Below are 24,049 nucleotides of genomic sequence, written 5' to 3'. Positions count from 1 at the left end.
GAGCCATACATATTTAAGAATAACTTATTAATAAATGATTAATATTTATTCAGAAATAACGCCTATTTTGCTTTGAAAATAGCTTCAGTTCCCGCTAGCCGCTAGTTTTTTGTGCCACCTCTATCCCGGAAATAGCTAAATTGTCAACGCTGGTCGGATTCGCGCCAAAAACTGTAAACAGCGCGGCAAGCTGATCAAAGAAGAGGAAGAGAGGCGAAGATCTGGAGCAGAAACCCCAATAATATATGCTGACGTTGGCGACTTCTATTTGAACAGATAAGTAAATTAGCTTCGCGATGGTTAATAAAGAGAACGCCCTCAGTGTGGGCCAGCAGGTGAAGTGGATCGGCAGCCACGACGCGCTCCAATCGGTGAAGAATCTCAAGCACAGGAACGTCTACTTCTACCAGAAGTGCATATATGGCCCACTGACTTTGACTGTGGGCGACTACATACTGGTTTCCAATGCGGACGCCGCCGAGCCGGACACTGTTAATGGTTGCGACGTGGCCCGCATCCTGCACATGTACGAACTGCGCGAGGTGACCGATCGCGAGCCCTACCGCGCCATCGTCCAGTGGTACTCCCGTCCAGAGGCCATACCGCACGTCCACTTCGACGACGACAACGTGTCCATTGACTTTGGCTTGGAGGTGATCGAGGAGCATCGGCCGTACGACAACGACGTCGCCCTAGGCGCCATCTATCGCAAGTGTGTCGTCCTGGAGGGCACCTCGCGCCGCTCGGCGGAGGAGATTCTTCAAAGCAAGTCGCATAAGCTGAAGACCACGGCCTGCCCCATGTTCGTGAGCCGGTACAAGTTCGTAAAGGTGAAGCGGAGCTATCGCCTGATTCCCCTGGAAATCCACCTGGAGGATCCGGATGCAAAGCGCAAGTCCTTGGCTGCCCTGCACGAAACTAAACGTCCATCATCGGCCCGCAAGGATGCTTCCGCGAAAGAAGAAGCCACCATGCAAAAACGACGACGCGCCTCCATGGCGGCGGCCACTTCGCTGGAGTTCGTCGATGTCAGCTACTTCAACTGCGAGAATAAGGTGTCGCCCATCAAGATCGTGGGCGGACGCAGTGTGGTTCGGCTGTCGGAGAAGAAGAAGAGCTCTGCCCAGGAGGAGATCAATGCCAACTATCTGCCGGCATCGCCGCTCACCGAGAAGAACGCCAAGGTGGAGACGCCCAAATCTCGAGCCTCGGCCGCACGCCGCAACCTTAATCTTAGCTTGGATCGAGGAGCAGACAGCACAGCTGATTCCGACTGCCTGAATTACTCCATTGTCCAGCAAACGCCCGATCCGAAGACGCCCTCCAATGACATGAAGATCAAGCTGCGCCTTTCGGAACGAAGGCGTTCAGTAAGGCTTGCCTCCATAGACCACGATCCGCTGGAGATTGTGGACGAGACCAAAGAAACCCCCAGCTCACGCAAGCGTTTGGGCGTAACCACTGGCGATATTTACCACACACCCACCAAGAAGTCCAAGGAGCTAACCATGGGCACTGACATGACGCCCTCAACGCGTCGTAAGAGTATCCTGAAGTCGGCCACCAGTCGACTGGCCGAGGGCACACCCAGACGCAGCATTCATCTCTCCAACATTGTGGAGCAGCGCGTATTCAAGGACGATGACATTATATCCACCCCGAAAAGGGGACGCCCGAAGAAGAGTGTCGAGGATGAGGACGACGACTACACGCCAAAGAAGTCTGTACAGAAGACGCCAACGCGATCGCGCCGCTTGAGCACCGCCACCAAACCAGCGACGACTCCCAGCAAAGGGACCACTGCAACCTCTGCAGCTGCCCCTATGACGCCCTCGCAGAAGATGAAGAAGATCAGAGCCGGCGAGCTGAGTCCCAGCATGCAGCAGCGCACAGATCGTCCGGTCAAGGACTCCAGCAAATCGCAACTGCAGTTGGCACGCGAGCAGCTGCACGTGTCCGTGGTGCCAAAGAGCTTACCCTGCCGGGAGCGGGAGTTCGAGAACATTTACGCCTTCCTAGAGGGTAAGATCCAGGATCAGTGTGGCGGCTGTATGTACGTGTCGGGAGTGCCGGGCACTGGCAAAACGGCCACAGTGACCGGAGTAATCCGCACCCTGCAGCGTCTATCCAAGCAAAACGAGCTGCCCGCCTTTGAGTTCCTGGAGATCAACGGTATGCGCTTGACAGAGCCGCGTCAGGCCTACGTCCAAATTTACAAGCAGCTAACGGGCAAGACGGTTTCCTGGGAGCACGCCCACTCCCTGCTGGAGAAGCGCTTCACAACGCCGGCGCCACGAAGAGTTACCACTGTATTGCTGGTCGATGAGCTGGACATTCTGTGCAATCGGCGTCAGGATGTGGTGTACAACCTGCTTGACTGGCCCACCAAGTCGGCGGCCAAGCTGGTGGTGGTCACCATTGCCAACACCATGGATCTGCCAGAGCGCCTGCTGATGGGTAAGCAAAAATCTAAATGATGTGTAAATAATTTTACTAAGACTTCACATTTTCTTTGTGGCGCAGGCAAGGTCACCTCCCGACTGGGACTCACCCGACTCACCTTCCAGCCGTATACACACAAACAGCTGCAGGAGATTGTCACCGCTCGCCTGGGAGGCTCGGAGGCTTTCAAGGGCGAGGCTGTCCAGCTGGTGGCCCGCAAGGTGGCTGCTGTCTCTGGCGATGCTCGCCGTGCCCTTGACATTTGTCGCCGTGCCACGGAAATCGCCGATACAGCGTCGGTCAAGTGCGTGACGCTGCTGCATGTGCAGCAGGCCCTGGCCGAGATGATAGCCAGTGCCAAGGTGCAGGCAATCAAAAACTGCTCGCGACTGGAGCAGATCTTCTTGCAGGCGGTAGCTGCGGAGGTCACACGCACTGGCGTCGAAGAGACCACCTTTATGGGTGTCTATACGCAGGTGGAGACAATAGCTGCGTTTATGGGTGTGACGTTGCCAGCTCCAGGACGTGCTCTCCGGCTGTGTGCTACGCTTGGAGCCGAGCGACTCATCATTAGCGAGCACTCACGCAACGATCTCTTCCAGAAGATCCTGCTGAATGTCAGCGCCGATGACATACACTATGCCCTCCGTGTGGGCGAGGTGAACTGAAATTATTCTCTGGACAATTCTGAATAGGGTTTTAAGTTTGATTTTGATTATTTACGTTTGAAAAAGATATTAGTTTTAAGTTTTTTAGTTAAAGTTCATTCTTCATTTCAAGTATTCTTTGTCTAGGTTTATTTAACACTCACATCGACTCATTCACGACTCCCTGTTTCTAGCTCAATCGATCAATCCACATATATTGTATTAATTCTTAAATTAATTCCTATTTTAAGCGTCATTTTTAAACAATTTAAAGTACAAACTCGTTACTAAAAAGACCAAATAAAACACCAGCACAGTGTAACAGTCGTAGAGAGCCTTTGGCGAAAAGACGGAATAGATGAAGAGGTGATAGCGAAAGCCGACCATCAGGCAGAGGTAGAAGGCCGCCGGTAGCATGATGAGTGCAGCGTAGAGCGGAGCTATTAGCGAGTCGGCGGCAATGGAATAGGGTGGCTGGAGCTGCATGATTCCCACGCTACGCAGATCGGAGCGTAGCGTGTGGACAATCAAGTAGAGGAATGCGTGTATCTCCGCACCATACGTGTTCAGGGTGACAAAGAGGCCCACGATGACGGGATTGTAACTGGTCTGTCCTATATATCCGGGTGTAAGGTCAATGGTGGACAGGCTGTTCGAGTTGCCCTGGTAAAAGTAAAACATTCTGGCCAAGAATATCGTCATGATGATCTTGTACACGTGCACCAAGCGAACTGAAAACTTGCGGGTACTGGTACCAAAGACATCGCAAAGCTTGTAGGTTTGCTGCAGGGCCACCAGGAGCACGGGCAGCAGTAGAATGTTTTGCACCTTTTGCAGGAGGGCAGCTAGCAGCAGGGAGCTGGTCAGGTTAGTCTGGAGCAGCTGGAGCACCACGCTTCTTGTGCCCAAGGTCGGATGTGCTTGAGGCAAGGCTTCCCGATAGCCCAGACCCAGAACCAGTGCCAGACAGCACCAGAAGACCACCAGCGTGGGCACCATTAATTTGGAGGCCAGATACGGTGCCAGTTCGATGAAGTGCACCTGGCCATTCAGCCCGCGAAAGCAGTAGACCATACACAGAGCCGCTCCACTGGCCACCGACTGCATCCAGCTGGCGCTGTGCCGATGCAGGCGTGCCCACAGCAGCAACAATGAGAAGATCATGATGGTGCTCCGGATGGCCTGGAGCCGGTGGATGTACCGCATCAGAGTGAGCAGCATCAGCATCACAAACACCTTACGCATCTGCCACAGGCACGTAGAGGCAATCGTGTACAGATGCCGTCCATCCAACTCCACATTGGTCTTTGTGATGCGTCGTCGCAGGGTCCTAAAGGCTGTCAGCAGGATGAGGCTGTTGCCCAGGTAATACCAGGTCTTGTATTCGAACTCTATGAACGAGGAGGAGCCCAGTGTCAGGGTGCGTATGGCGAAACAGGCAAGCAGAGGTAGCGGTAGTGGAATGGATAGTTTCAGGCGACGTGTATATATCGGAGGCAAGGCAATCTTGAGCAGCGCCTGCGCCACATCGATTGTCAGATAAACGGCGATGGCCAGGGGAATCAATAGCATTAAGCTCTGCAGCCAAGAGCTGGTCCGAATGATGTCCAGGGCATGACTAGTCATGTTCACGAGAACAGCTGCTATCAGGGAAACAACCAGCTGAGCCACGTTCAAGCTGTCCAGGTGGAGTTGTTCGGTCAAGTCCAGATACAGGACACTGATCATCATGTGCAGGGATGCCGCTGTGGTCAAAGCTAATCCCAGGGCTATAAAGCCGTAATCAAATTTCACCAGAGACTCGGAGAGCAGGCCGGAAATCTCTCGTGCCACCCTCATGTAATTGAGCTTGGCATTATGGTACAGAACCTGGCTAGCTCCACTTCCATCCCCATCTCTCATTTGAAAAATCAACTTCTTGTGCACCAGCGTGGCATTCTGATACCAGGTGTAGTAATCTATAAAATCCATAATTAGATTAGAGAAACACAGAGAAGAATCTACGCATGCTCACCACTCCATTGGACCCTGTCGTGACCGAACTTCACCCGGGCTTTGTTGAGCAAATGGTGGGCATTGTAGAAGTAGGCGTACAACTGGTGTTCGAGGGACAGCGATTGCAGCATCTCTGGTATCAAGCTGCCTATAGATAGCGTGGGTATCTCCACAGACAGAAGAACGGAGAGAGTGGGGGCCAGGTCAATCTGATTGTACGTCTTTGTGACGGTTCTAAAAATCACAAAAAGCTTGATTGGAAAGGATCTAATTAGAACCTCGCATTGCTTACGTGGCCTTGCTGCAGTTCTTGGAATAAAGATAAAGTGGCACCAGAGTTTCGGCCGGCGTATTGCCGCCATGTCCTCCGCCATCGGCCATTCCGTGGTCACCAGTCAACATCAGCAGATAGTTGGGAAGGTTCTACATTAAAAATAACGTGTTATTTTGACATATTTTGGATATTCATGTGGCCTAAACCAACCTTGTGCTCCAATATCTTCTGCACTGCCTCATCCATTTCCTTTAGCTTGAGGTTAATCCTGGGACTGGCATTGCCCTCGACATGACCAATGTGGTCCAGTCCCAGATAGTGAAGAATCAGTAGCGACCAGTCACTCTTTTCCAATTCGGATTCCAGCACCTTGGTTACATTTCTATCGCCTTCGTAGAAATCGTTGACGTAAAACGAATCGTTGTTCTCTGCCCTGCGCGTAAACTCGCTGGGAAAAAGATTCACCCAGGTGTGGTCACCGGCAAAGGACACCACTCGATTCTTCTGCTTCAAGCGGTGCAGAATCGAGTCTTCCACCTGCTCCGTGTGGCCCACGTTGAGGGCTATGTCTATAAAGTTAGACAGGGTGCCGGTGGTGATGCTCTTCAGGCGCGGCATCGTCACCGTCGGTATGTCCACATGGAGGGTGAGCTTTTCACAGGCCCTGGAATGTGCCACCGGCATGGACGTGGCATCGGGAAAGTCGTCACGCAGCGCGTCGACCAGGAACAGTATGAAGGAATCGTAGGCAGGGGGTGGTGGCTCCAATCTGCAGAAGGGTGACACGCCTTATCAGACCCTTATCTCACGTTATTCATTAATAAAACTCACTTTACGCCGTGCAATGTGGTGGGCCGGCCCTCGGGCACTGTGCTGTCCTTCTCCGCCGCCGAATAGGAGGCCGGAAAGAAGCCGATCAGAAAGAGCACGGCTCCGAGGAGGAACAGGCTAAGCATGCCGAGGGTGTACCCCAGGCGACTCTTGTGCTGCTCCATATTTTTGTTTTCATTTCTTTGAGCTCCCGCTCCACCAGCAACAACCAGTGTGACCGAAGTTTTTCGCCAGACAGCTGAGTCAAGCCGATTACCGGCATAATTTGCTCTGAAAGTTATCGATTGTTGTTTGCCATGGGCGTAGGGCGAAAATGGGTCTGTTATTTGAGTGCCACAAATTCGTTATAAAATATAAAAAAAAAAAATTAATAATAACATAAAATAATAATATAATAAAATTATAATTAAATCATGTAATATAATGATATATAAATATATTTTTCAATTAATTTTATAATTTAATATAAATTTAAGTACATAATATTTTATTAAATTATTTTACTACTACTACTAAAACTATAAAAATATTAAAATAATTAATTTAAAAGAACATTTTTACTGGCAAGATATAACATCAAACCCCTTTCACAATTTTTTCTGCCTACGCCCATGACACTGCAAATGGACGGGATATAAACAACAAACGTAAAATTCTTGGCTTGCATTCTTAACTAAAAATGGAAACGTGCGGCCTTATTTGCGTGAGCGGGGACTACGAAAAGTTCCTGGTGCGCTGCTCCCAATGCCCCACGGACATGGAGCTGGCCCAGTGGCCAGAGTTCGTCCTGCACTTTCGGAACATGCACACCGCGCCGCTAGAGCAGAAAGTCTTTAAAGAGGAAATACCTGAAAAATGTGACCTGGAATTCCAAGATGAAACATTTGAGGTGGAAGAAGTTATGGTGGATGATGACTCGAGCACGGAGGAATCAAATACAGAAGAAGATATGAATGTAGAAGCACTCGACTCTTCGCCTGATGAGGCAGAGGAGTCAGAGGCCTCCGGTGGCTCAGATCAGGAGGAGGAACTCTCTGAACCTCCTGGTGAGAATGCCGACACAAGCCCTACACCCTCTTATAAGGTAAGGTCAAATACATTCCAAAGGCTAAGCTTAACAAACTTTTTGTGCCTGCAGTTCCGTCCCACCTTCTTTCGCCGGGATCCTCGGACGGTTAAATTCATAGAGCTCTACAAGGCACATCCGTGCCTCTGGGATTCCAACCACAACGACTACAAGGAGCCCAGTGCACGCTCCAATGCGTTAAAACAGATGCTTACTTCTTTGGAAACAACTGTGTCAGTCGTTCTTAGCGAGGTTAATTTAAAAATGGCCATCAAAAAGTTGCATACACAGTACAACACCGTTCAGAAGCGGGTGCTGGCGAAAAAGCAAAAGCCCCAGTCCCTGGCCTACAATGTGTACACTCTCTGCAGCTTCCTAAAAGACAGCCGCATGCCGGAAGAAGCCAACCGGGAACAGGAAGAAGCTGGCAAAGGAGGAAAGATTCAGGCAAGAACATTAGCATATGATTTCATGGAGTAACAACTAATCGTATTTTTAACTTACAGCTAGATTTTTCAAAGAAGAACAAGCTTACCACGGAGCTGATACAGATGTACTTAAAGTTTCCACAGCTTTACGATCCCGAGCACAAGGAGTTCTCCAGCATGAGCTCCCGGAAGCAAGCATACGAAATTATGGCGGAGGAGATCTCAGTGCCCAATGAGGACGTCAGCAGTGATGACATATTTCGCGCAATCAACTGTCTTCGTCAGTGGTACTACAAGACCATTAAGGTTGCCACTAAAACCGGGGCGGAAACGTTCTATTCGCAGATGTGCCAGTTTCTGCCGCCCAAGTTCAAACAGCGGCTCGTCTGCGAGATTTGCCACTCGGTTGTGTCCTCTGATCTAGTACTGCAGACGCACTTCTTTAAGGCGCACAACATCGGCGAGCTACCGTTCAAGTGCACCCAATGCAGTCGCAGTTTCATTGGCCGAGCAGAGCTGTCCAATCACATGCACCGTGTTCATATCGGAAAGACCCACAAATGTAGCCACTGCGAGCGAACTTTTGCCGTGATCTCGGATCTACAACTCCACATTCGTACCCACACGGGCCACAAGCCCAACGTGTGTGAGCAATGCGGCAAGGCCTTCCGGCTGCGGTCACAGATGAAGCTCCACGTCACGGCCATTCACGACAAGATTCGGGCCTTTAAATGTACCATGTGTCCCAAGGATTTCGTGAAGAAGGTCCATTGGTCTGATCACATGAAAAGCCACCTGAACATTCGCGACAAGATATGCACAGTATGCGGCAAGGGATTCACCAGTTGCCACTCCCTCATCCGGCACCGTCAAATCCATTCCGAGGTGAAGAAGTTCGTCTGCAAACTGTGCGACGCTAGATTCTCCCAATTTGTGGGCCTAAATTCACATATGAAGCGCACACACAATATTGTGCGCAACAAACAGCAAAAGGATGGCGAAGCAGTTAATGCAGAGAACTAACAATGGTTAATTAATGCTTCATAATACTTTACTTATTTTTATTTAATATTTAAAAATAAAAACATACGTAAAACACGTTGAACTTTCACTTAATATCATTTAATGGAATTTATTTAAAATATAATCAAATAAATAAATTTAAATAACGCGCCTCGTTTTCGACTTTCCTTCTTGCCGTTCCCCAACACTATGCACCCAGTGTTAAATAGCGTAAAACCCTAGTCATCTTCCAGTGTTGTAAATGATTCGAACGTAGAGAATAATAACAAGAATCTGAACGCATTGTTTTTGACAAGAAAAAGTGCATTTATTTGTGGCCGTACAGCATGGAGGTGTGCGGCAGCATATTAACCAACTCCAACTACCAGGTGTTCCGGCTGAAATGCCTATACTGCACGATAGAGAGCGAGCTGAAGGACTGGGAGGCGTTCACCGTTCACGTGCGGACGGCCCATTTCTGCGAGGAGGAGGAAGACTGCAAGGACACCGTCAAACTCGAGGGCGAGGGCGGCGATGCTTTCGCTGACTCGCAGGACTTCTGCTTCCCCAATGACTCCACGGACCAGCACATCGTCTATGAGCCGGACGAGCTGTTCGATGTGATTGAGACCGTGGAGGATGTCGGCGACGACCATTGGATAGTAACAGATGATCAGAAACAGGTAAAACCAGAGGTCAGAGGCTTGCATTTTAAACGTTTAACTGGAAAATTTTTACACACAATCCACAGGCGTTTGACAATACGAGTGATGACTTTTATTGGCCTGATCCCTCGGGCGAATTTCCAAATGATGTCAAACCCGATGATGCACCAGATACAACTCCTGTCACACTCTACCCTAAAAATGATCAATTTACGGACGACATGATCATATATGCTAGTGATTCCTCAATGTCCGGGCCCGAAGTGGTGGATATACCCAAAAGACCTGGTCGACCGCCGAAACGAAAGAGACCCGGTCAGGTTTATAAGGTAAGCAAATACATTTTCTCTAAAGATCCTAAACGAATTTGTATTTTCCTAGTTCAAAGTATCCTTTATTCGGAGCAATCCACGTGTGTTGCACCTTATACAAGCGTACAAAGACCATCCCTGCCTGTGGAATCCATCACATGAGCATTACACTGACGCAACTGTGCGTTCTAAGGCCTATGATGTTATAATGAAATACATGAACAGTCGGGCCAATGTGCTCTTCACCGTGGAGCAGCTGAAGAAAACCATCCAGGATCTCCACATCCAGTACACGATGGCTTGTCAGGCGAAGGAGAACGGCAAGCTGGTTGGCCTGGCAGCCCGCTACATGGCCAAGAGCGAGTACCTGGCAGTCTCGCCGAAGGTGCTTCCGAGGGAGGAAGTAGAGAATGATGAATTGAATGTGATTAAGGTAATATTGCTTTGGATTTGGCTTATAAGAATCCTCTTCCAATGGTTTCCATGCATTGCAGCTCAACTTTAAAACTGAGAACGTGATGACTACCGCATTTATAGAGACCTATGCCAACTATCCGCAGCTGTACAATCCCTTGAGCCCCGAATTCGGTTTTGTGGAGGCACGGGCAGTGGCCTACAGACAGATGGCCCAGGAATTCCAGGCAGTGGCCAAGGCGAACGAGACAGACATATATATTGCCGTCGGCAGGCTGCGTCGATGGGTTTACGATGCAATGCGTCGCCTAAAGTCCAAGGAACTGATCCAAAAGTGTACCCGGCAGGAGGTGGAGTATCTGCAATTGTGCAACTTTCTTCCCTCCAAGGGCTCCGAAAGTCAGATTCTCTTTTGTGAGTTCTGCGATAAGCGCTTTCACGGCGACTACAATCTGCTGGTGCACATGTATAAGGCTCATGCCGTGGGCGAATTGCCTTACCTGTGCTCCCTCTGTCCGCGTCGCTTCGACCGGCAGGTGGACATGGAGCGCCACAAGCTTCGCTCCCATTTCGAACGAAAGCTCAAGTGCCAGTACTGTGACAAGGTCTTTGCCGTCGACAACGACCTGAAGGCGCACACGCTCATTCACACGGGCGAGAAGCCGCACACGTGCAGCATTTGTGGCAAGAGTTTCCGCCTGAAATTGCTCCTCGATCATCACATCAATGGCTACCATTTGAACCTGAGGCCCTTTCACTGCGAGTTCTGTAACAAGAGTTTCCGCAAGAAGTTCGAGCTAGACAACCACATCAAGGGTCATTTGAACATTCGTGATAAAAAGTGTGAGCAATGCGACGCCACGTTCTATGATCATTCTTCACTCTCCAGACATCGCAGGACACACAAGTGATGGTAATACCCTCAGGCTTAGCTTTCTTTAAGTAATTGTACATTTGTTTCTTTTATTTCATAAACATGAAATAAACAATGAAATTTAATTGTTCATATTTTGAGGCTGCTAAAGCCTACTTTCTTTAAATTCTATTAGTATTCTATTAGTGCAAAGCTCCAGGAGGATTTGTATAGAGTTGGGAATTGGTGTTCTCGTAATAACGGCCTAATAACTCTATGTTTCTGTATTCGATTCAATCTAGTGTGCTGCCCTGCAGAACTGAAGCCTTAGATTTGGGTGTGTTTGATGCCAAATTTCCATTCCCCCATTATTTTCCACATTTATTTGGAATCTGGACTCAACCTCCTCAAGTGATTCGGCAAAAAAAAAAAAAATGTACTTATATTTAGCCACAATTTAGTATTAATTTAAGTTTTTAAGTAGCCAGTTAAATGACTTCCTTGACGAAATAAATAAATAAATAAATAAAAACATTAGTTGTATGGTCTAATTAATTAAGAGCAAACTGAAACAGAAGGTCTGACAGCTAGAAGTAAAGCAGATTCATTCTTATTTAATTCTAAATATATAAATACTTACTTTTAGGTTTAAATTAGACAGAAATTTACAATATAGGGAAGTGCTGTAACCAATTTATTATAAACTCAGCTATAAATAATGTGACATTAGGAAAATGCTTTGCTCTACTTCAATTTTCTTTAAGGATTCGTGGATTTCAAGTGAATCAATAAATAAAATGAAAAACATTAAACTGTTGGTTCCTTTTTACGGCACAACCGTAAAGTTTTTGGATCTCAGAAGCTCCACAAACTGGGCGGCTCCCTTGCCATTGGCCTCCTCGTAGTAGGGCAGCTCCTTGAGTCGCTCCAGCCAGAGGGCTATCTTCGGATACTTGGCCAGATCCAGCTCCAGAAAAACCCCAATCGAGGTGATGGTCGAGACAAGGCTGAAGTCGGCTATCGTCAGTTGGTCACCGGCCAGGTAATCATGCTCTAGAAAAGCCTCCACAAAGTCGTAGACCTGAGTGACGTGATCAACCTGCTTCTGGGGCAATGTGGCTTCGCCGTAGAAAAGCACCGGACGCGTGAGTCTTCTCAGGGCGCCTTCGAAAACCACACCCGACTCAAAGTGCATCAACTGGTCAACCTTGGCTCGCTGCAGCAGATCCTTGGGATACAGCTCATCGCTCGACGCATACTTCTCCACCAGATAGGCCATAATGGCGTGCGAGTCCCAGATGTAGTCATCGTCGTCCTGCAACAGTGGCACCGTGTGCTGCGGATTCTTCTTCGAGTACTCCTCGCCAAAGTTCTCCTTCTCAAACAGATTGACGAACAGATACTCGTAGGGCAGCTCCAGGGCCTTCAGGGTGAGCAAACAGGCCCGGGTGGGCGGACTGGCGTCCAGGCCGTACAGCGAGATCTTACCCATTCTTTAGCAGACTCTGAAGTGTGTGAATAGAGCGGCTCCGCAAAGGATTTATACTCGTCAGAAGGCATGGGAATTGTCAGCTTGGTGATGGGTTTTTAATTGAATCCGCCCATCCCCACAAGACATACATAGATATGAATAGGTTGGTGCTTCCTTAGTCACGCAAACAGTAAAAATAATTTGCAATTTAATTATTTACACTGTGCTTTAGCAATAATTTCAAGTTATTTTAAATTATACGAAAAATCTATATAATATTTATGTATTTTCCTGATAAAATCTTCACTCTTCTAAATATTTTTTAAAAATTATAATGCTTTAATTTTAATTTTCAAATAAGAAAAGCTTTCAAAGTCAGTTTAATTTCTTCAAATTCGGCTTTATTCAATAATTTTTGTTTTTAACTCGGGTTTTACAATTATATTTTTTGTTGTTCCCGTCTTAGTAATTTTTTTAAATGCATTTTTTTCAGTGTGGTCAATAAAAAGGATTTGTCAACAGCTTTCTTTAATTAAAAATTAATGCCACCAACACTGGGTAATTGTGGGAAAGAGGCCTGCTTACAGAAAGGTCAGCTGGCCCTTAAGCATGTCCACGTACTTGGTGGCCCCCGCCCCGTTGGCCTCCTCGTAATAGGGCAGCTCCTGGAGACGCTTCAGCCAGGCGGTGACCCTGGGATACTTCTCCGCATCAAGCTCCACAAAGGCCGGCAGCGAAGAGGCTGTTGCCGCACAACAGAAATCTGCCACTGTCAGGGTATCCCCGTTGACGTACGGATTCTCACCCAAAAAGGTCTCCAGGTGACCATAACCATCGCGTACATTGTCCGACTTCTCCTTGGGTATCTCCGTAACGTTGTTGTATAAGTATGGAGCACAGATGTTGCGCAGAGCCATGAACAGGACACTGGCATCAAAGTACAGACGCTGATTAACCTGGGAACGCTTCACCAGATCCTTGGGATATAGCTCGTCCGACTTGGCATACTTGTCCACCAGATAGCACACAATGGCGTGTGAGTCCCAGACCAGGACTCCGTCGTCGTCGAGGAGCGGTATGGTGTGTTGGGGATTCTTCTTCAGGAACTCCTCCTGGCGATGGTCGCCGGCCAGAAGATCCACTTCCTTGAACTCGTACTCCAGCTCCAAGGCACGCAGTGTCAGCTGGCAAGCCCTAACTGGGGGGCTGATGTTCATGCCGTATAGTACAATGCTCGCCATGATCTGATCCAAGCTCGATCTGCGGGGCCACCAAAGTGATGTTGATTCAAAGGTTTTGCGAGGTATTTATACGTTTCGAGGAGTAAGCACGGACCGGAGCTTTGCACTTGGTTCTGTAAGATGATCCTGGGTGGGGCTCCAGACCAAAGTACATTTCTATAAGCTTCCGCTGATGAAATACTTTTCGATAAGAGGAGGAGTGTGGGTTAATGTTGATTCTAGGAAGTTAGGGCAGGGTTTTGTTGTTCCTTCTAAAATGCTTGAAATATCTACATAATAAATTACAGAAATTAACAAAAAACAAAACTATATCAATGATCAGTCTTTCCAAAACGTAAAGGAATAACATTATTTATAAAGCGATTTTCATACCTGTATATACATATGCTCAAGTGCCCTTTAAATTTATATTTTTTATGTAAATGAATTCAGTTTTTTAAGTAGTAGAATTTCAGAAGAATTTTTTAATTGATTAGCCTCAAATATATATAAAAATGTTTCAAATAAAATTATTAAAACTAAACAATTGTGAATTTTTTGCTCTTGACAAAGTCAACGATCGTTGACAAACGGGATCCATTGGCCTCCTCGTAATAGGGCAACTTCCTGATGCGCTGCAGCCAACTAGCCAGCTTGGGGTACTTTGTGGCATCCACGTCGTGGATGAGCATGATGGTAGACAGTCCCGCAATGATGTGGAAGTCGGCGATGGTCAGCTCTTTTCCAGCCAGGAAATCGTTGCTTTCCAAGAACAAGTCAAGTGTCTTATAGGCCTCTTCGAGAGCATCGAACCTGGCCCTGGGTATCTCGGTCTTGCCTTCCCTCAGCGGCGTGGTGAGGGCTCGTCCGGTGCCAATGAGCACGCTGGAGTCATAGTGCAAGCGCTGATCCACAATGGCCCGCTTTTGCAGATCCTTGGGATATAGAGAATCGTCCTTGCCGTATTTGCTGACCAGGTAGGCATTGATGGCATGGCTGTCGTTGATGAAGAAACCATCGTCCGCCAAGGTGGGAACCGTGTGCAAAGGATTGATCTTCAGGTATTCCGGTTTCAGATGCTCCCCGGTCATCAGATTGACGACCTTGTACTCGAAGTCCAGACCCAGGGCATTGAGGGTGAGGAGTACCGACCGAACTGGTGGACTGCCATCGATTCCGTAGAGAGTGAGTTTTCCCATTATCCTGGCTGTGACTAGGTTTTTTTTCTGCTGGTAGTTAGTAGTAGTTGCTGAGTTAGTTACTCGATGTGGTGACCAAAACACTCTGTGGCTTTTATACCCGGGGAGGTCTCTTAAGTTAAGAGAGTTTCGCAGAGCTGTGATGACTCTGCAGTTAGCCGGGTGCGATGACATCAGTCCATAAGGTCTGTACTCTTGGAACAAACGAACTGACACTGACGTAAGAGAGCTTTAATGATGTGGCGTTCCAAAAGCTCTTACCCCCGCTCTTCGAGAAATTTTCAAAAGGTAAATATATGTTTTTGTTTTAATGCTAGGTCTCATTAATGCGACAAAAAAAAAAAAGAAAAACGAAGTAACAATTATATCGATTGGACCTCCTTTGACAAGGTCCTTTCGATTATTTATAACTGTTATATTTACTTCATTGTCATGATTAAAGGTTAATACCTTAAATAAAAAAGAAATTACCTTTTAAAGGGAAAATTGATCATACAAATTTATATAAAAGATATCTTTTAGATCATTAAATAAAACAATATTGAATAAAAACAGAGAGAATTTTAACTAAAATCTGGTCTTATCAGTTACGACTAACACAATAATTATGGTTTATTAGTGAAAAAGTCTATGGGAATTTTATAATAACAGGTTTGTAATAAATTGGGGGACTGACTACAGACCATTATATAACAGCTTTAAGATGTATTTTTCGACACCAACCCCAATTACACATAAAAAACTTTAAAAATAAATATATGACGCACATAATTAGTTTTTATTGTTTTATTAAATAAAAACGTTAGGCATATTTTTCATTTATTGTGTCTTTCAATACATGACTAATGGAACTCCATAATCATTGCCTCAAAACAAGCAATATCTTTTTATTGACAAGTATTATTCATGCTGAGATTACCAGCTAAAAACACTTCAACTTAAACTATCTTTCGATTAAAAAGATTAAATATAGCAATTAAATACCTTGCAAACATGACCAACATTATTTCTTCCTTTTTTTTACTCCCTCCAAACAAGTCAAGACTGATAGTAATTTCATTTTATGAGCAAGTACAAGTTTCGTAATCTAAAGTCGATAAGGATATCATATGGGCCAAGCAAACAAACACCTGTCATAATTGGTCAGCAGTCCCTCTTATCTTCTTATCTCAACACAAAGTTTGGACTGATAGAAATGAGTAAAGCCGTTCAAAAGTCAAGTGTTTGTTTAAATATTTAAATATTATATTCTTGAGAGTATTGCTATGCGGTATCTCAGACAATTGTGAAGTTCTTGCTCTTGATGAACTCGATGATCTGCTGCGATGGGGAACCGTTGGCCTTCTCGTAGTAGGGCAGCTCCTTGATCCGCTGGACCCAGGCGGCGAGCTTGGGATACTTGCTGGCATCCACGGGCAGGAACACCACAAAGCCGGTCATGGCGGCAGTGACATGGAAGTCGGCAATGGTCAGACTGTCCCCAGCCAGATAATCGCCGCTCTCCAAGAACAAGTTAAGGTTCTTGTACACTCCCTCCAAAGCATCGATCCTGGCCTGAGGGATCTCGGAGTTGTTCTCCCAGAAGAGCGGATGGGTGATGGCCGTGCCAGTGGATGTGACCACGCTGGAATCGTAATGCAGGCGCTGGTCGACGATGGCCCGCTTCTGCAGATCCTTGGGGTACAGGGAATCGTCCTTGCCGTACTTGCTCACCAGGTACGAGTTGATGGCGTGGCTGTCGTACAGGTAGAAGCCATTGTCATCCAGGGTGGGCACAGTGTGCAGGGGGTTCATCTTGAGGAACTCCGGCTTCAGCTGCTCCTTGGCTGGAAGATTGACGATCTTGTAGTCAAAGTCCAGACCCAGGGCGTTCAAGGTGAGGAGCACCGATCGAACTGGCGGACTGCCATCGATTCCGTAAAGCGTAACTTTTCCCATATCGTTGCTGTTTCGATGTTTGCTGGTAAGTGTTCCTATATCGCCAACATCTAGGGTTTATATACCCCCCGAACGGTGGCGTGTTCTCTTCAATTAAGAGAGCTTTGCCGCGCTGTGATGACAACGCAGTTTGTCCCACACACAAAATGTGTGTTTGGGAACCCACACCATATCTCTTTGCTGCCAGCTTTATCGGTCAACCCACTGATTACCTATACAGAGAGGCTATGTATTACGAAATAGTATATACTCTCTCTTGACGTAAGAGCGTTTGGGCGAGTAAAGCTCTTTGATTGGAATGTTTCAGACGAAACTCTTGGCCCCCCGAGGCTAATTATTTGTTTATCAAGCGATAAGGCCTAAAATGCTGCCTAACAATGAATCAGCATTAAATATATTGGTAACAAACAAAATAAGTGTAGACCAAACAAACAGAAATTGGGTACAAATTTCTATAGGCCTTTAAATGGGTCCCAGATAAGAGAAAATATAATGGAAAACAACAGATCAGCTCTCTCTGATTTTAAAGCTTTGCTAGATTTATCTAAGCTTGGCTCTCGATCTCTTCTAAAAATAGCTGAGCAGAAGCTCTATTAAAATGTATGCATAAATATTTATACATGCATATATTAGGCTAATAAACTGGAATTAAATTTAAGTATTCAAATCTTTTGCTTTTGGAATTGTTTGATTTATTTAAAATTACAATAAACATTCCTTAAATAACATTACTTCTCTAGAACTAAACGAGGTCGTAGAGCAGCAATGTACTTGTTTAATCCCCTCAGGCTATCCTCCTCGTAATGGGGCAACTGGGTTAAACGATTCAGCCAGGCCCTGACCTTGGGATACTTCTCCGAGTCCAGTTCCAGGATAGCTTCCAAAGCGGAGGCAGTAGCCCCACAGCAGAGATCAGCCAGTGTGAGACTAGAGCCCGTCAAGTAGGGATTATCTCCAAGAAACCTCTCCAGGTGGGCGTAGCCATCCTTGATGTTATCCACCTTTTCCTTGGGCACCAGGCTAACTTGGTGATAGAAATACGGCACACTGACATTCCGCAAGGCCATGAACAGGACACTGGCATCGAAGTAGAGACGCTGATTCACCTGGGAACGTTTCAGCAGATCCCTGGGATATAGCTCATCGGACTTGGCGTACTTGTCCACCAGATAGCAAACAATGGCATGTGAATCCCATATGAGAGCTCCATTGTCATCCAGTAGCGGCACCGTATGCTGCGGATTCTTTTTCACGTATTCCTCCGAATGGTGCTCCCCGGCCAAAAGATCCACCTCCCTGTATTCGTAGTCCAAGCCGAGGGCTCGCAAGGTCAGTTGACACGCCCTGACTGGGGGACTTATGTCCAATCCGTACAACACGATGCCCGACATCTGATCTGCTCACAAACAAGCCACAAGTTCTACTGAAACCACAGGCGACTGCAGGCGGCAGACCGACTCTAAATGAAACTAAATAAACAGCAATTTGTTTGCCTCTCGCAGATAGCAATCTAAAATTTTTACACTGAAAATAGAGAGTGGGATGTAGGAAGTATTAATTTTATAATTATTATGTTCAGATTTTTTTTTAAGTTCCAGAAAGGGTTGACAACCACCTTTTCAAGTCCTAAAGAGACGCGAATATGAATTAAATAATTGTAAAGAAAATACTATTATTAATTTAATGAAAATTGTTTATTTTTATTATATTTAACAGGGGTAATACGTTTTATTTGGATTTATCTGTTGTTTACAACTACTTCTGGTCCCCCACTTTGGTCCACTGGCTGCGAAGGTAGTTGACATAGCCCTGGGCTGGCTCCTCATCGATATCCTTGTAGTAGGATATCTCGTTAAGGCGATCCAGCCAGGCGGTGACCTTGGGATATACAGTGGGTTCGATATCCACAGCTGCCTTCAGTGCACCGACAGTGGGTCCGGCAAGGGTCAGCGTGTCGCCCACCAGGTATTTTCCACTGTCCAGGAAAGTCTCCAGCAACTTCACACCCCGGTGGGCACTGTCCAGCTTTTCCTGCGGCAACTCAGTAACCCCATTCAACCAGAAGGGAGCAACTAGGCTGGCCAGTGAGGCATAAATGACGCTGGCATCGAAGAACAGGCGCTGGTCCACAATGGCCCGCTTGACCAGATCCTTGGGATACAGCTCATCTGACTTGCCATACTTGTCCACCAAGTAGGTGGCAATGGCGTGCGAATCCCAGAGGTAGGTGCCATTGTCGTCCAGCGTGGGCACCGTGTGCTGTGGGTTCATCTTCAGGTACGCCTCCTTCAGGTGCTCGCCCTCCTGCATATTCACCTCCTTGTACTCGTACTCCAAGTCCAGGGCTTTGAGCGTCAGCTTCACGGCCCTCACACACGGACTCATATCAACGCCGTACAAAACGATACCCGTGCTAGACATTTTTAAGAGTGTTTGGAGCAACGCTTCTATATAGACTGATCTTTTCGGCGTTTCGTTCTCATTTTGTTTACCGAAAGCTTTGCCCACCCGAAAGGCAGAAATATGCTGACATAATATAGCGAAAGCTTTTGTGTTTCTGTATGTTATCGTAAGATTTTGATTTATTTATTTCATCAGGACAATCACTTCTTACCACACATGTTATATTTTCTAGAATATCATATGAACGTATACAAAATAGAGACAAAACCATTTAATTATTTTCATACAATGAGTTTTTATTAATCAAATAATTTGTGATTAAATAAGTAAATATATGAAGTGACACATAAAAGTATAGTTAAATGTTCATATTCCTATAAATATTATTTTTGTCCGCGATTACTGGTCCCCCAGCTTGGTCCACTGGCTGCGGAGAAAGGTGACATAGCCCTGAGCGGGCGCCTCATTGATCTCCTTATAGTAAGAAATCTCGTTGAGGCGAGCCAACCAGGCGGTGATTTTTGGATAAACCTCGGGATCGATGTCTAGTATGGCAGGCACGGCGCTGACAGTGGGCCCGGTGCACAAGTCGGCCAGGGTCAGCGAGTCACCCACCAGGAATTTTCCATTACTAAGGAAAGACTCCAGCAACTGCAGACCCCGATGAATAGTGTCTAGCTTTTCTTGGGGAACCACCGTGATCCCATCAATCCAGAACATCTTGCTCACGCTGGCTACGTTGGCATAGATGACGCTGGCATCGAAGTACAGGCGCTGGTTGACGATGGCTCGCTTGATCAAATCCTTGGGATACAGCTCATCCGACTTGCCGTACTTGTCCACCAAGTAGGTGACGATGGCGTGCGAGTCCCAGAGGTAGGTGCCATTGTCTTCCAGCGTTGGCACCGTGTGCTGGGGGTTCTTCTTCAGGTACTCCTCCTCAAGATGCTCGCCCTTCTGCAGGTTGACCTCTTTGAACTCGTAGTCCAGGTTGAGGGCCTTGAGGACGAGCCTGACGGTCCTCACACAGGGACTCATGTCTGTTCCGTACAATACGATACCCGTGCTCGACATTATTATTCCGTTGTGTTTATAGCAACGTTTCTCTTACGACTGTTCTTCTCCCGGACTGATGTGTAGAGATATATATTAGCTTTTCGCTGAATGCGTGAGCATAGCGGCTTGAAAAGTTGAAAAAGCTTTGGCTTGAGTTAGTGCTTGGAATAGTGACCAGCTTATGTATGGAGAATAACAAGTAATTTACCTATCAATTTTGTAATAGAAGATAGTAATTTACCTATCAATTTTGTAATAGAAGACAAGTTATTTAAGTAGTTTTTAAAGATTTACAGCAATATTAAGGAAATATGACGTTAGAAAATAAATTGTACTCTTATGTCTGGGTTACAACAGTAGATAGAGCTTTAAAAATAAAGGACAATACTCTAAAAATTTGTTAATATTTCCACTAAAAAAAGCTTTGGGTAGAATGAGTGCTTGTAATGTAATTTTCAAACAAGAATGGAAAACTCATTAATTATAATTTCAATATTTCATATAAATTTAATGAATGATAAACCCTTAAAAATATTGAAAATGAATGGAAATATTAAACATGTAAATGACGTGATTAATTATGGCCTCAGTGCAGGATTCACTTGTTTCCCAGTTTGGTCCACTTGCTGCGAAGGAAGGCAACGTAGCCCTGGACCGGCCCCTCGTTGATATCCTTGTAGTAGGCAATCTCGTTGAGGCGATTCAGCCAGGCGGTGACCTTGGGATAACCGGTAGCTTCGATATCCACAGCAGCTCGCAGGGCACTGACCGTGGGGCCAGTGCACAGATCGGCGACGGTGAGGGTGTCTCCCACCAGGTATTTTCCGTTGCTCAGGAAGGTCTCCAGCAGGGTGAGACCACGATGGATGCTGTCCAACTTTTCCTGGGCCACCTCCGTATTGCCATGTACCCAGAAGGGAGCAACCACACCGGCTAGACCAGCGTAGATAACACTAGCGTCGAAGTACAAGCGCTGATCAATGATGGCCCTCTTGGCCAGATCCTTGGGATACAGAGCATCCGATTTGCCATACTTGTCCACCAAGTAGGTAGCAATGGCGTGCGAGTCCCAGAGGTAGGTGCCGTTGTCGTCCAGCGTGGGCACCGTGTGCTGTGGGTTCATCTTCAGGTACGACTCCTGGAGGTGCTCCCCCTTCTGCAGGTTGACCTCTTTGAACTCATAGTCCAGATTGAGGGCCTTGAGGACAAGCCTGACGGTCCTCACACAGGGACTCAGGTCTGTTCCGTACAATACGATGCCAGTGCTCGACATTTTGTGGTGTGTTTACTGAAAAGGTTCTATTACGACTGATCCGCCGGGCAGTAGCTATATACTGTTGTCCGGAGAGCTTTTCAGGAAAGAGAGAAATCTAAAAGCTTTTCAATAAAAATTTGTTTGTAATGCTGACCAAGACTCTCCTCAGTCTCTATCAGTATTTTCAATATGTTTGATTTCATCATTGGTTTAGCTCTGGAACAACCTTAGTTTGCTTTATCTTTGTGGGTTGTGAAATTTGAGAGCTGATAGATTGAGGTAGGCAGAATCATAGATGGTATGACATATGATTGTTTATATTTTTATCAGAGTGCAAGTCATGCTGAGGGTGCTTATAAACTATTAAACAAAAGCTACTGTTAAAAGCTTTTTCCATTTGTTTGTTTAGTTTAAAGAGAGGAGAGTATAGGATGAAATATGGGTAGAACATGCATTTAATATGTGAATGTATTCTGTGTATAGATAAATGTATATATCTGTGTAGAAATAGAATTATCTACCTTTTTGCTTACTCAAGTAGAACACATTTATGTAGATATAATTTTGTGGTAAAATAACTTTTTTTGAGAAGCTTGAAAGTTATTGTTTAGACTCTGAAAAGCTTTTCTAACTTATTGTTCAAGTTAGGCTAACTTATGCCTCTATATACTCATTGTTCTCGATTTGTAAGTTTTAATTAATGGATATTGGGAAGATTTAAATGAATATTATTTGATAATTTACATAAAAAGTTAATTTTACATGTGAGCAAAATGAGGTTAGCAATCATAGTTATTTTCAAGACGACTTTATCCATATTCTTTGGTGTTAATTAAAGCAGAACTTAAGCCACTTTAAACTATTCCAATTTTAAGTTTAGAAATATTTATCACCGTAAAAAACTGACCCCCTTGAGCCTCCACCCATGGGTGGGTACATATAAATCACAGGCGACGTTGATCAAATATTGACGCAGCTATAGATAACCGATCCGAGTGGCGAGGGGGGACCTGGTAGCGACTTATCGCCGGCATTAATAAACAATCAAGCAAAACTTAAACTTGCAGCATTATGACGTCTTTGTGATAGTAATCAAGAAGCCAAGTTGGTATCTAATCTTATCTAGCGTGAAGTTGGAAATCTGTTTTTAGTGGCTGACAGCAGTCGTGGGTGCTTCTGCTTAGTTCTGTTTCGAATCTCATAGAAGCAACCAAAGTTTTCAAATGGTGATCCCAATTCTATATGGTACCGAGAGCAGTCCCCCGGTCCGGGCCGTTCTGCTAACCCTGCGCGCCCTGCAGCTGGAGCACGAGTTCCGGCCACTGGACATGCTGGCCGGCGAGCACTTGGAGCCGGAAATGTTGCGCAAGAATCCCCAGCACACGGTGCCCATGCTGGAGGACGGTGAGGCCTGCATTTGGGACTCGCACGCCATCATTGGGTATCTGGTGAACAAGTACGCCATGTCGGACGAGCTGTATCCCAAGGATCCTTTGCAGCGGGCCGTGGTGGACCAACGGTTGCACTTCGAGACCGGTGTCCTCTTCCATGGCATCTTCAAGCAGCTGCAACGGGCAATCTTTAAGGAGGGTGCCACCGAGGTGCCCAAGGATCGGCTGGCTGAGTTGCGCGATGCCTACGCTCTGCTGGAGCAATTTCTGGCCGAGAATCCCTACTTGGCTGGCCCGCGGCTGACCATTGCAGATTTTAGCATTGTGGCCACGGTGAGCACGCTGCACCTGAGCTACTGTCCGGTGGATGGCTCCAAGTACCCCAAGCTATCCGCCTGGCTGGCCCGGCTTTCGGCTTTGCCCTTCTACGAGGAGGACAACTTAAGAGGAGCCCGAGAGCTGGCTGACCGAATCCGCGCCAAGCTGCCCAAGCAGTTTGACAAGCTCTGGCAAAAGGCCTTCGAGGACATCAAGAGCGGAGCGGGAAAACAGTGATCAGGCATGAAGGCCACCTCTAATTTCTACTGCTAAAGTTAATATTTGTGGATTAGTTTTCATTGATATTAAAGTTTGATCTTTCCCCAAAAACAAATACATATTTTTTTAATTTTAAAATATTGGGATTCTGGTGAAGGCTACCAATTAAAAAAAATAGGAAGTTCAATGGTAATGGAACGAATTGGGAAAACCAAAATGAGCGACACACACGCACAGTAATGACAGATATTTGATCTTATATGTGGGAAAATGATATTAAAAGAAAATTATGAAATAAAAGAAATTTTTATAAATAAAATATAAGCGTTTAACAAAATAAAATTAGATAAAGGAAGAAGGCATAAAGGATACTTCCAATTTCTACTCTTCAAGTTGATGAAACATTTAATACTTTTTTGGGCTCTAGATTTTGTAGAATTTATATATTAAAGTATGCCTTTTCCCAAAAAACATAATTTTTTAATTTTAAGTTGTGGTTTTTGGCGACCTTTTCTTGGTTTATATGCTGTTGAGCCGGCTTGAGGTCAGGGAGGGGGATGGAGTATCAACATAAATAAAAAGTTTTTTATTCAGTTTGGTCCGATATATTTCGAATTCCAATATTCCAAAAAATAGTAATTTCAAGGTTAA

General features: G+C 45.9%; 13 protein-coding genes across 14 annotated transcripts; 4 read left to right on the top strand and 9 right to left on the bottom strand.

The window, feature by feature from the left end:
* The first annotated feature begins 182 nt into the window (after positions 1 to 182).
* Positions 183 to 3,411, top strand: Orc1 (origin recognition complex subunit 1). The gene is made up of 2 exons (XM_017169751.3): positions 183 to 2,457; positions 2,524 to 3,411. Exons 1-2 carry the CDS (start codon positions 297 to 299, stop codon positions 3,108 to 3,110), a joined length of 2,748 nt encoding a protein of 915 aa, XP_017025240.1. The 5' UTR covers positions 183 to 296; the 3' UTR covers positions 3,111 to 3,411.
* PIG-G (phosphatidylinositol glycan anchor biosynthesis class G) lies at positions 3,184 to 6,433 on the bottom strand. The gene is made up of 5 exons (XM_017169750.3): positions 6,190 to 6,433; positions 5,569 to 6,127; positions 5,377 to 5,507; positions 5,104 to 5,318; positions 3,184 to 5,047 (listed from the first exon to the last, which is right to left on the bottom strand). The coding sequence occupies exons 1-5, from the start codon at positions 6,351 to 6,353 to the stop codon at positions 3,336 to 3,338; spliced, it is 2,781 nt and encodes a 926-aa protein (XP_017025239.1). The 5' UTR covers positions 6,354 to 6,433; the 3' UTR covers positions 3,184 to 3,335.
* A 324-nt stretch (positions 6,434 to 6,757) lies between these two features.
* LOC108076592 (uncharacterized) lies at positions 6,758 to 8,745 on the top strand. The gene is made up of 3 exons (XM_017169505.3): positions 6,758 to 7,273; positions 7,328 to 7,702; positions 7,762 to 8,745. The coding sequence occupies exons 1-3, from the start codon at positions 6,869 to 6,871 to the stop codon at positions 8,704 to 8,706; spliced, it is 1,725 nt and encodes a 574-aa protein (XP_017024994.1). The 5' UTR covers positions 6,758 to 6,868; the 3' UTR covers positions 8,707 to 8,745.
* Positions 8,746 to 8,948: 203 nt separating this feature from the next.
* LOC108076806 (uncharacterized) lies at positions 8,949 to 11,400 on the top strand. Of its 2 annotated transcripts, XM_017169833.3 has the most exons (5): positions 8,949 to 9,368; positions 9,437 to 9,679; positions 9,732 to 10,094; positions 10,156 to 10,988; positions 11,231 to 11,397. In XM_017169833.3, exons 1-4 carry the CDS (start codon positions 9,033 to 9,035, stop codon positions 10,984 to 10,986), a joined length of 1,773 nt encoding a protein of 590 aa, XP_017025322.1. In that variant the 5' UTR covers positions 8,949 to 9,032; the 3' UTR covers positions 10,987 to 10,988; positions 11,231 to 11,397. The 2 variants fall into 2 exon arrangements, with proteins under 2 accessions (XP_017025322.1, XP_017025321.1); XM_017169832.3 differs by having other exon boundaries at positions 10,156 to 11,400.
* Positions 11,401 to 11,601: 201 nt separating this feature from the next.
* GstE4 (Glutathione S transferase E4) lies at positions 11,602 to 12,627 on the bottom strand. Its single transcript, XM_017169834.3, has one exon. It carries the CDS (start codon positions 12,418 to 12,420, stop codon positions 11,755 to 11,757), a length of 666 nt encoding a protein of 221 aa, XP_017025323.1. The 5' UTR covers positions 12,421 to 12,627; the 3' UTR covers positions 11,602 to 11,754.
* A 147-nt stretch (positions 12,628 to 12,774) lies between these two features.
* Positions 12,775 to 13,687, bottom strand: LOC108076608 (glutathione S-transferase 1-like). The gene has a single exon (XM_017169522.3). The coding sequence runs from the start codon at positions 13,638 to 13,640 to the stop codon at positions 12,981 to 12,983; it is 660 nt and encodes a 219-aa protein (XP_017025011.1). The 5' UTR covers positions 13,641 to 13,687; the 3' UTR covers positions 12,775 to 12,980.
* Positions 13,688 to 14,130: 443 nt separating this feature from the next.
* Positions 14,131 to 14,885, bottom strand: LOC108076601 (glutathione S-transferase 1-like). Its single transcript, XM_017169515.2, has one exon. It carries the CDS (start codon positions 14,816 to 14,818, stop codon positions 14,159 to 14,161), a length of 660 nt encoding a protein of 219 aa, XP_017025004.1. The 5' UTR covers positions 14,819 to 14,885; the 3' UTR covers positions 14,131 to 14,158.
* Positions 14,886 to 15,861: 976 nt separating this feature from the next.
* LOC108076817 (glutathione S-transferase 1-1) lies at positions 15,862 to 16,788 on the bottom strand. The gene has a single exon (XM_017169848.2). It carries the CDS (start codon positions 16,754 to 16,756, stop codon positions 16,094 to 16,096), a length of 663 nt encoding a protein of 220 aa, XP_017025337.1. The 5' UTR covers positions 16,757 to 16,788; the 3' UTR covers positions 15,862 to 16,093.
* A 637-nt stretch (positions 16,789 to 17,425) lies between these two features.
* Positions 17,426 to 18,189, bottom strand: GstE2 (Glutathione S transferase E2). Its single transcript, XM_017169524.2, has one exon. The coding sequence runs from the start codon at positions 18,145 to 18,147 to the stop codon at positions 17,485 to 17,487; it is 663 nt and encodes a 220-aa protein (XP_017025013.1). The 5' UTR covers positions 18,148 to 18,189; the 3' UTR covers positions 17,426 to 17,484.
* Positions 18,190 to 18,428: 239 nt separating this feature from the next.
* LOC108076600 (glutathione S-transferase 1-like) lies at positions 18,429 to 19,223 on the bottom strand. Its single transcript, XM_017169514.3, has one exon. The coding sequence runs from the start codon at positions 19,175 to 19,177 to the stop codon at positions 18,512 to 18,514; it is 666 nt and encodes a 221-aa protein (XP_017025003.1). The 5' UTR covers positions 19,178 to 19,223; the 3' UTR covers positions 18,429 to 18,511.
* A 206-nt stretch (positions 19,224 to 19,429) lies between these two features.
* On the bottom strand, positions 19,430 to 20,498 carry LOC108076797 (Glutathione S transferase E1). Its single transcript, XM_017169819.3, has one exon. It carries the CDS (start codon positions 20,231 to 20,233, stop codon positions 19,559 to 19,561), a length of 675 nt encoding a protein of 224 aa, XP_017025308.1. The 5' UTR covers positions 20,234 to 20,498; the 3' UTR covers positions 19,430 to 19,558.
* A 198-nt stretch (positions 20,499 to 20,696) lies between these two features.
* Positions 20,697 to 21,532, bottom strand: LOC108076796 (glutathione S-transferase 1-like). The gene has a single exon (XM_017169818.2). It carries the CDS (start codon positions 21,486 to 21,488, stop codon positions 20,814 to 20,816), a length of 675 nt encoding a protein of 224 aa, XP_017025307.1. The 5' UTR covers positions 21,489 to 21,532; the 3' UTR covers positions 20,697 to 20,813.
* Positions 21,533 to 22,652: 1,120 nt separating this feature from the next.
* On the top strand, positions 22,653 to 23,513 carry GstE10 (Glutathione S transferase E10). Its single transcript, XM_017169517.2, has one exon. The coding sequence runs from the start codon at positions 22,694 to 22,696 to the stop codon at positions 23,414 to 23,416; it is 723 nt and encodes a 240-aa protein (XP_017025006.1). The 5' UTR covers positions 22,653 to 22,693; the 3' UTR covers positions 23,417 to 23,513.
* The last annotated feature ends 536 nt before the right edge of the window (positions 23,514 to 24,049 follow it).

Source organism: Drosophila kikkawai, chromosome 2R (assembly GCF_030179895.1).
Source record: "Drosophila kikkawai strain 14028-0561.14 chromosome 2R, DkikHiC1v2, whole genome shotgun sequence".
NCBI lineage: Eukaryota > Metazoa > Arthropoda > Insecta > Diptera > Drosophilidae > Drosophila > Drosophila kikkawai.
Note: the sequence above shows the minus strand (reverse complement) of the source record. Positions and strands in the feature narration are given on the sequence as shown.

Bases quoted from the DNA above. Each gene is read 5' to 3' on its own strand.
- Orc1 (XM_017169751.3), top strand. From the start codon at position 297: ATGGTTAATAAAGAGAACGCCCTCAGTGTGGGCCAGCAGGTGAAGTGG. The intron at 2,458-2,523 runs GTAAGCAAAAAT...TTTGTGGCGCAG, and splicing joins GCCAGAGCGCCTGCTGATGG to GCAAGGTCACCTCCCGACTG.
- PIG-G (XM_017169750.3), bottom strand. From the start codon at position 6,353: ATGGAGCAGCACAAGAGTCGCCTGGGGTACACCCTCGGCATGCTTAGC. The intron at 5,508-5,568 runs GTTGGTTTAGGC...TTTTTAATGTAG, and splicing joins AGAAGATATTGGAGCACAAG to AACCTTCCCAACTATCTGCT. The intron at 5,319-5,376 runs GTAAGCAATGCG...TGTGATTTTTAG, and splicing joins AAGAACTGCAGCAAGGCCAC to AACCGTCACAAAGACGTACA.
- LOC108076592 (XM_017169505.3), top strand. From the start codon at position 6,869: ATGGAAACGTGCGGCCTTATTTGCGTGAGCGGGGACTACGAAAAGTTC. The intron at 7,274-7,327 runs GTAAGGTCAAAT...TTGTGCCTGCAG, and splicing joins GCCCTACACCCTCTTATAAG to TTCCGTCCCACCTTCTTTCG. The intron at 7,703-7,761 runs GCAAGAACATTA...TTTAACTTACAG, and splicing joins GCAAAGGAGGAAAGATTCAG to CTAGATTTTTCAAAGAAGAA.
- LOC108076806 (XM_017169832.3), top strand. From the start codon at position 9,033: ATGGAGGTGTGCGGCAGCATATTAACCAACTCCAACTACCAGGTGTTC. The intron at 9,369-9,436 runs GTAAAACCAGAG...CACAATCCACAG, and splicing joins TAACAGATGATCAGAAACAG to GCGTTTGACAATACGAGTGA. The intron at 9,680-9,731 runs GTAAGCAAATAC...GTATTTTCCTAG, and splicing joins GACCCGGTCAGGTTTATAAG to TTCAAAGTATCCTTTATTCG.
- GstE4 (XM_017169834.3), bottom strand. From the start codon at position 12,420: ATGGGTAAGATCTCGCTGTACGGCCTGGACGCCAGTCCGCCCACCCGG.
- LOC108076608 (XM_017169522.3), bottom strand. From the start codon at position 13,640: ATGGCGAGCATTGTACTATACGGCATGAACATCAGCCCCCCAGTTAGG.
- LOC108076601 (XM_017169515.2), bottom strand. From the start codon at position 14,818: ATGGGAAAACTCACTCTCTACGGAATCGATGGCAGTCCACCAGTTCGG.
- LOC108076817 (XM_017169848.2), bottom strand. From the start codon at position 16,756: ATGGGAAAAGTTACGCTTTACGGAATCGATGGCAGTCCGCCAGTTCGA.
- GstE2 (XM_017169524.2), bottom strand. From the start codon at position 18,147: ATGTCGGGCATCGTGTTGTACGGATTGGACATAAGTCCCCCAGTCAGG.
- LOC108076600 (XM_017169514.3), bottom strand. From the start codon at position 19,177: ATGTCTAGCACGGGTATCGTTTTGTACGGCGTTGATATGAGTCCGTGT.
- LOC108076797 (XM_017169819.3), bottom strand. From the start codon at position 20,233: ATGTCGAGCACGGGTATCGTATTGTACGGAACAGACATGAGTCCCTGT.
- LOC108076796 (XM_017169818.2), bottom strand. From the start codon at position 21,488: ATGTCGAGCACTGGCATCGTATTGTACGGAACAGACCTGAGTCCCTGT.
- GstE10 (XM_017169517.2), top strand. From the start codon at position 22,694: ATGGTGATCCCAATTCTATATGGTACCGAGAGCAGTCCCCCGGTCCGG.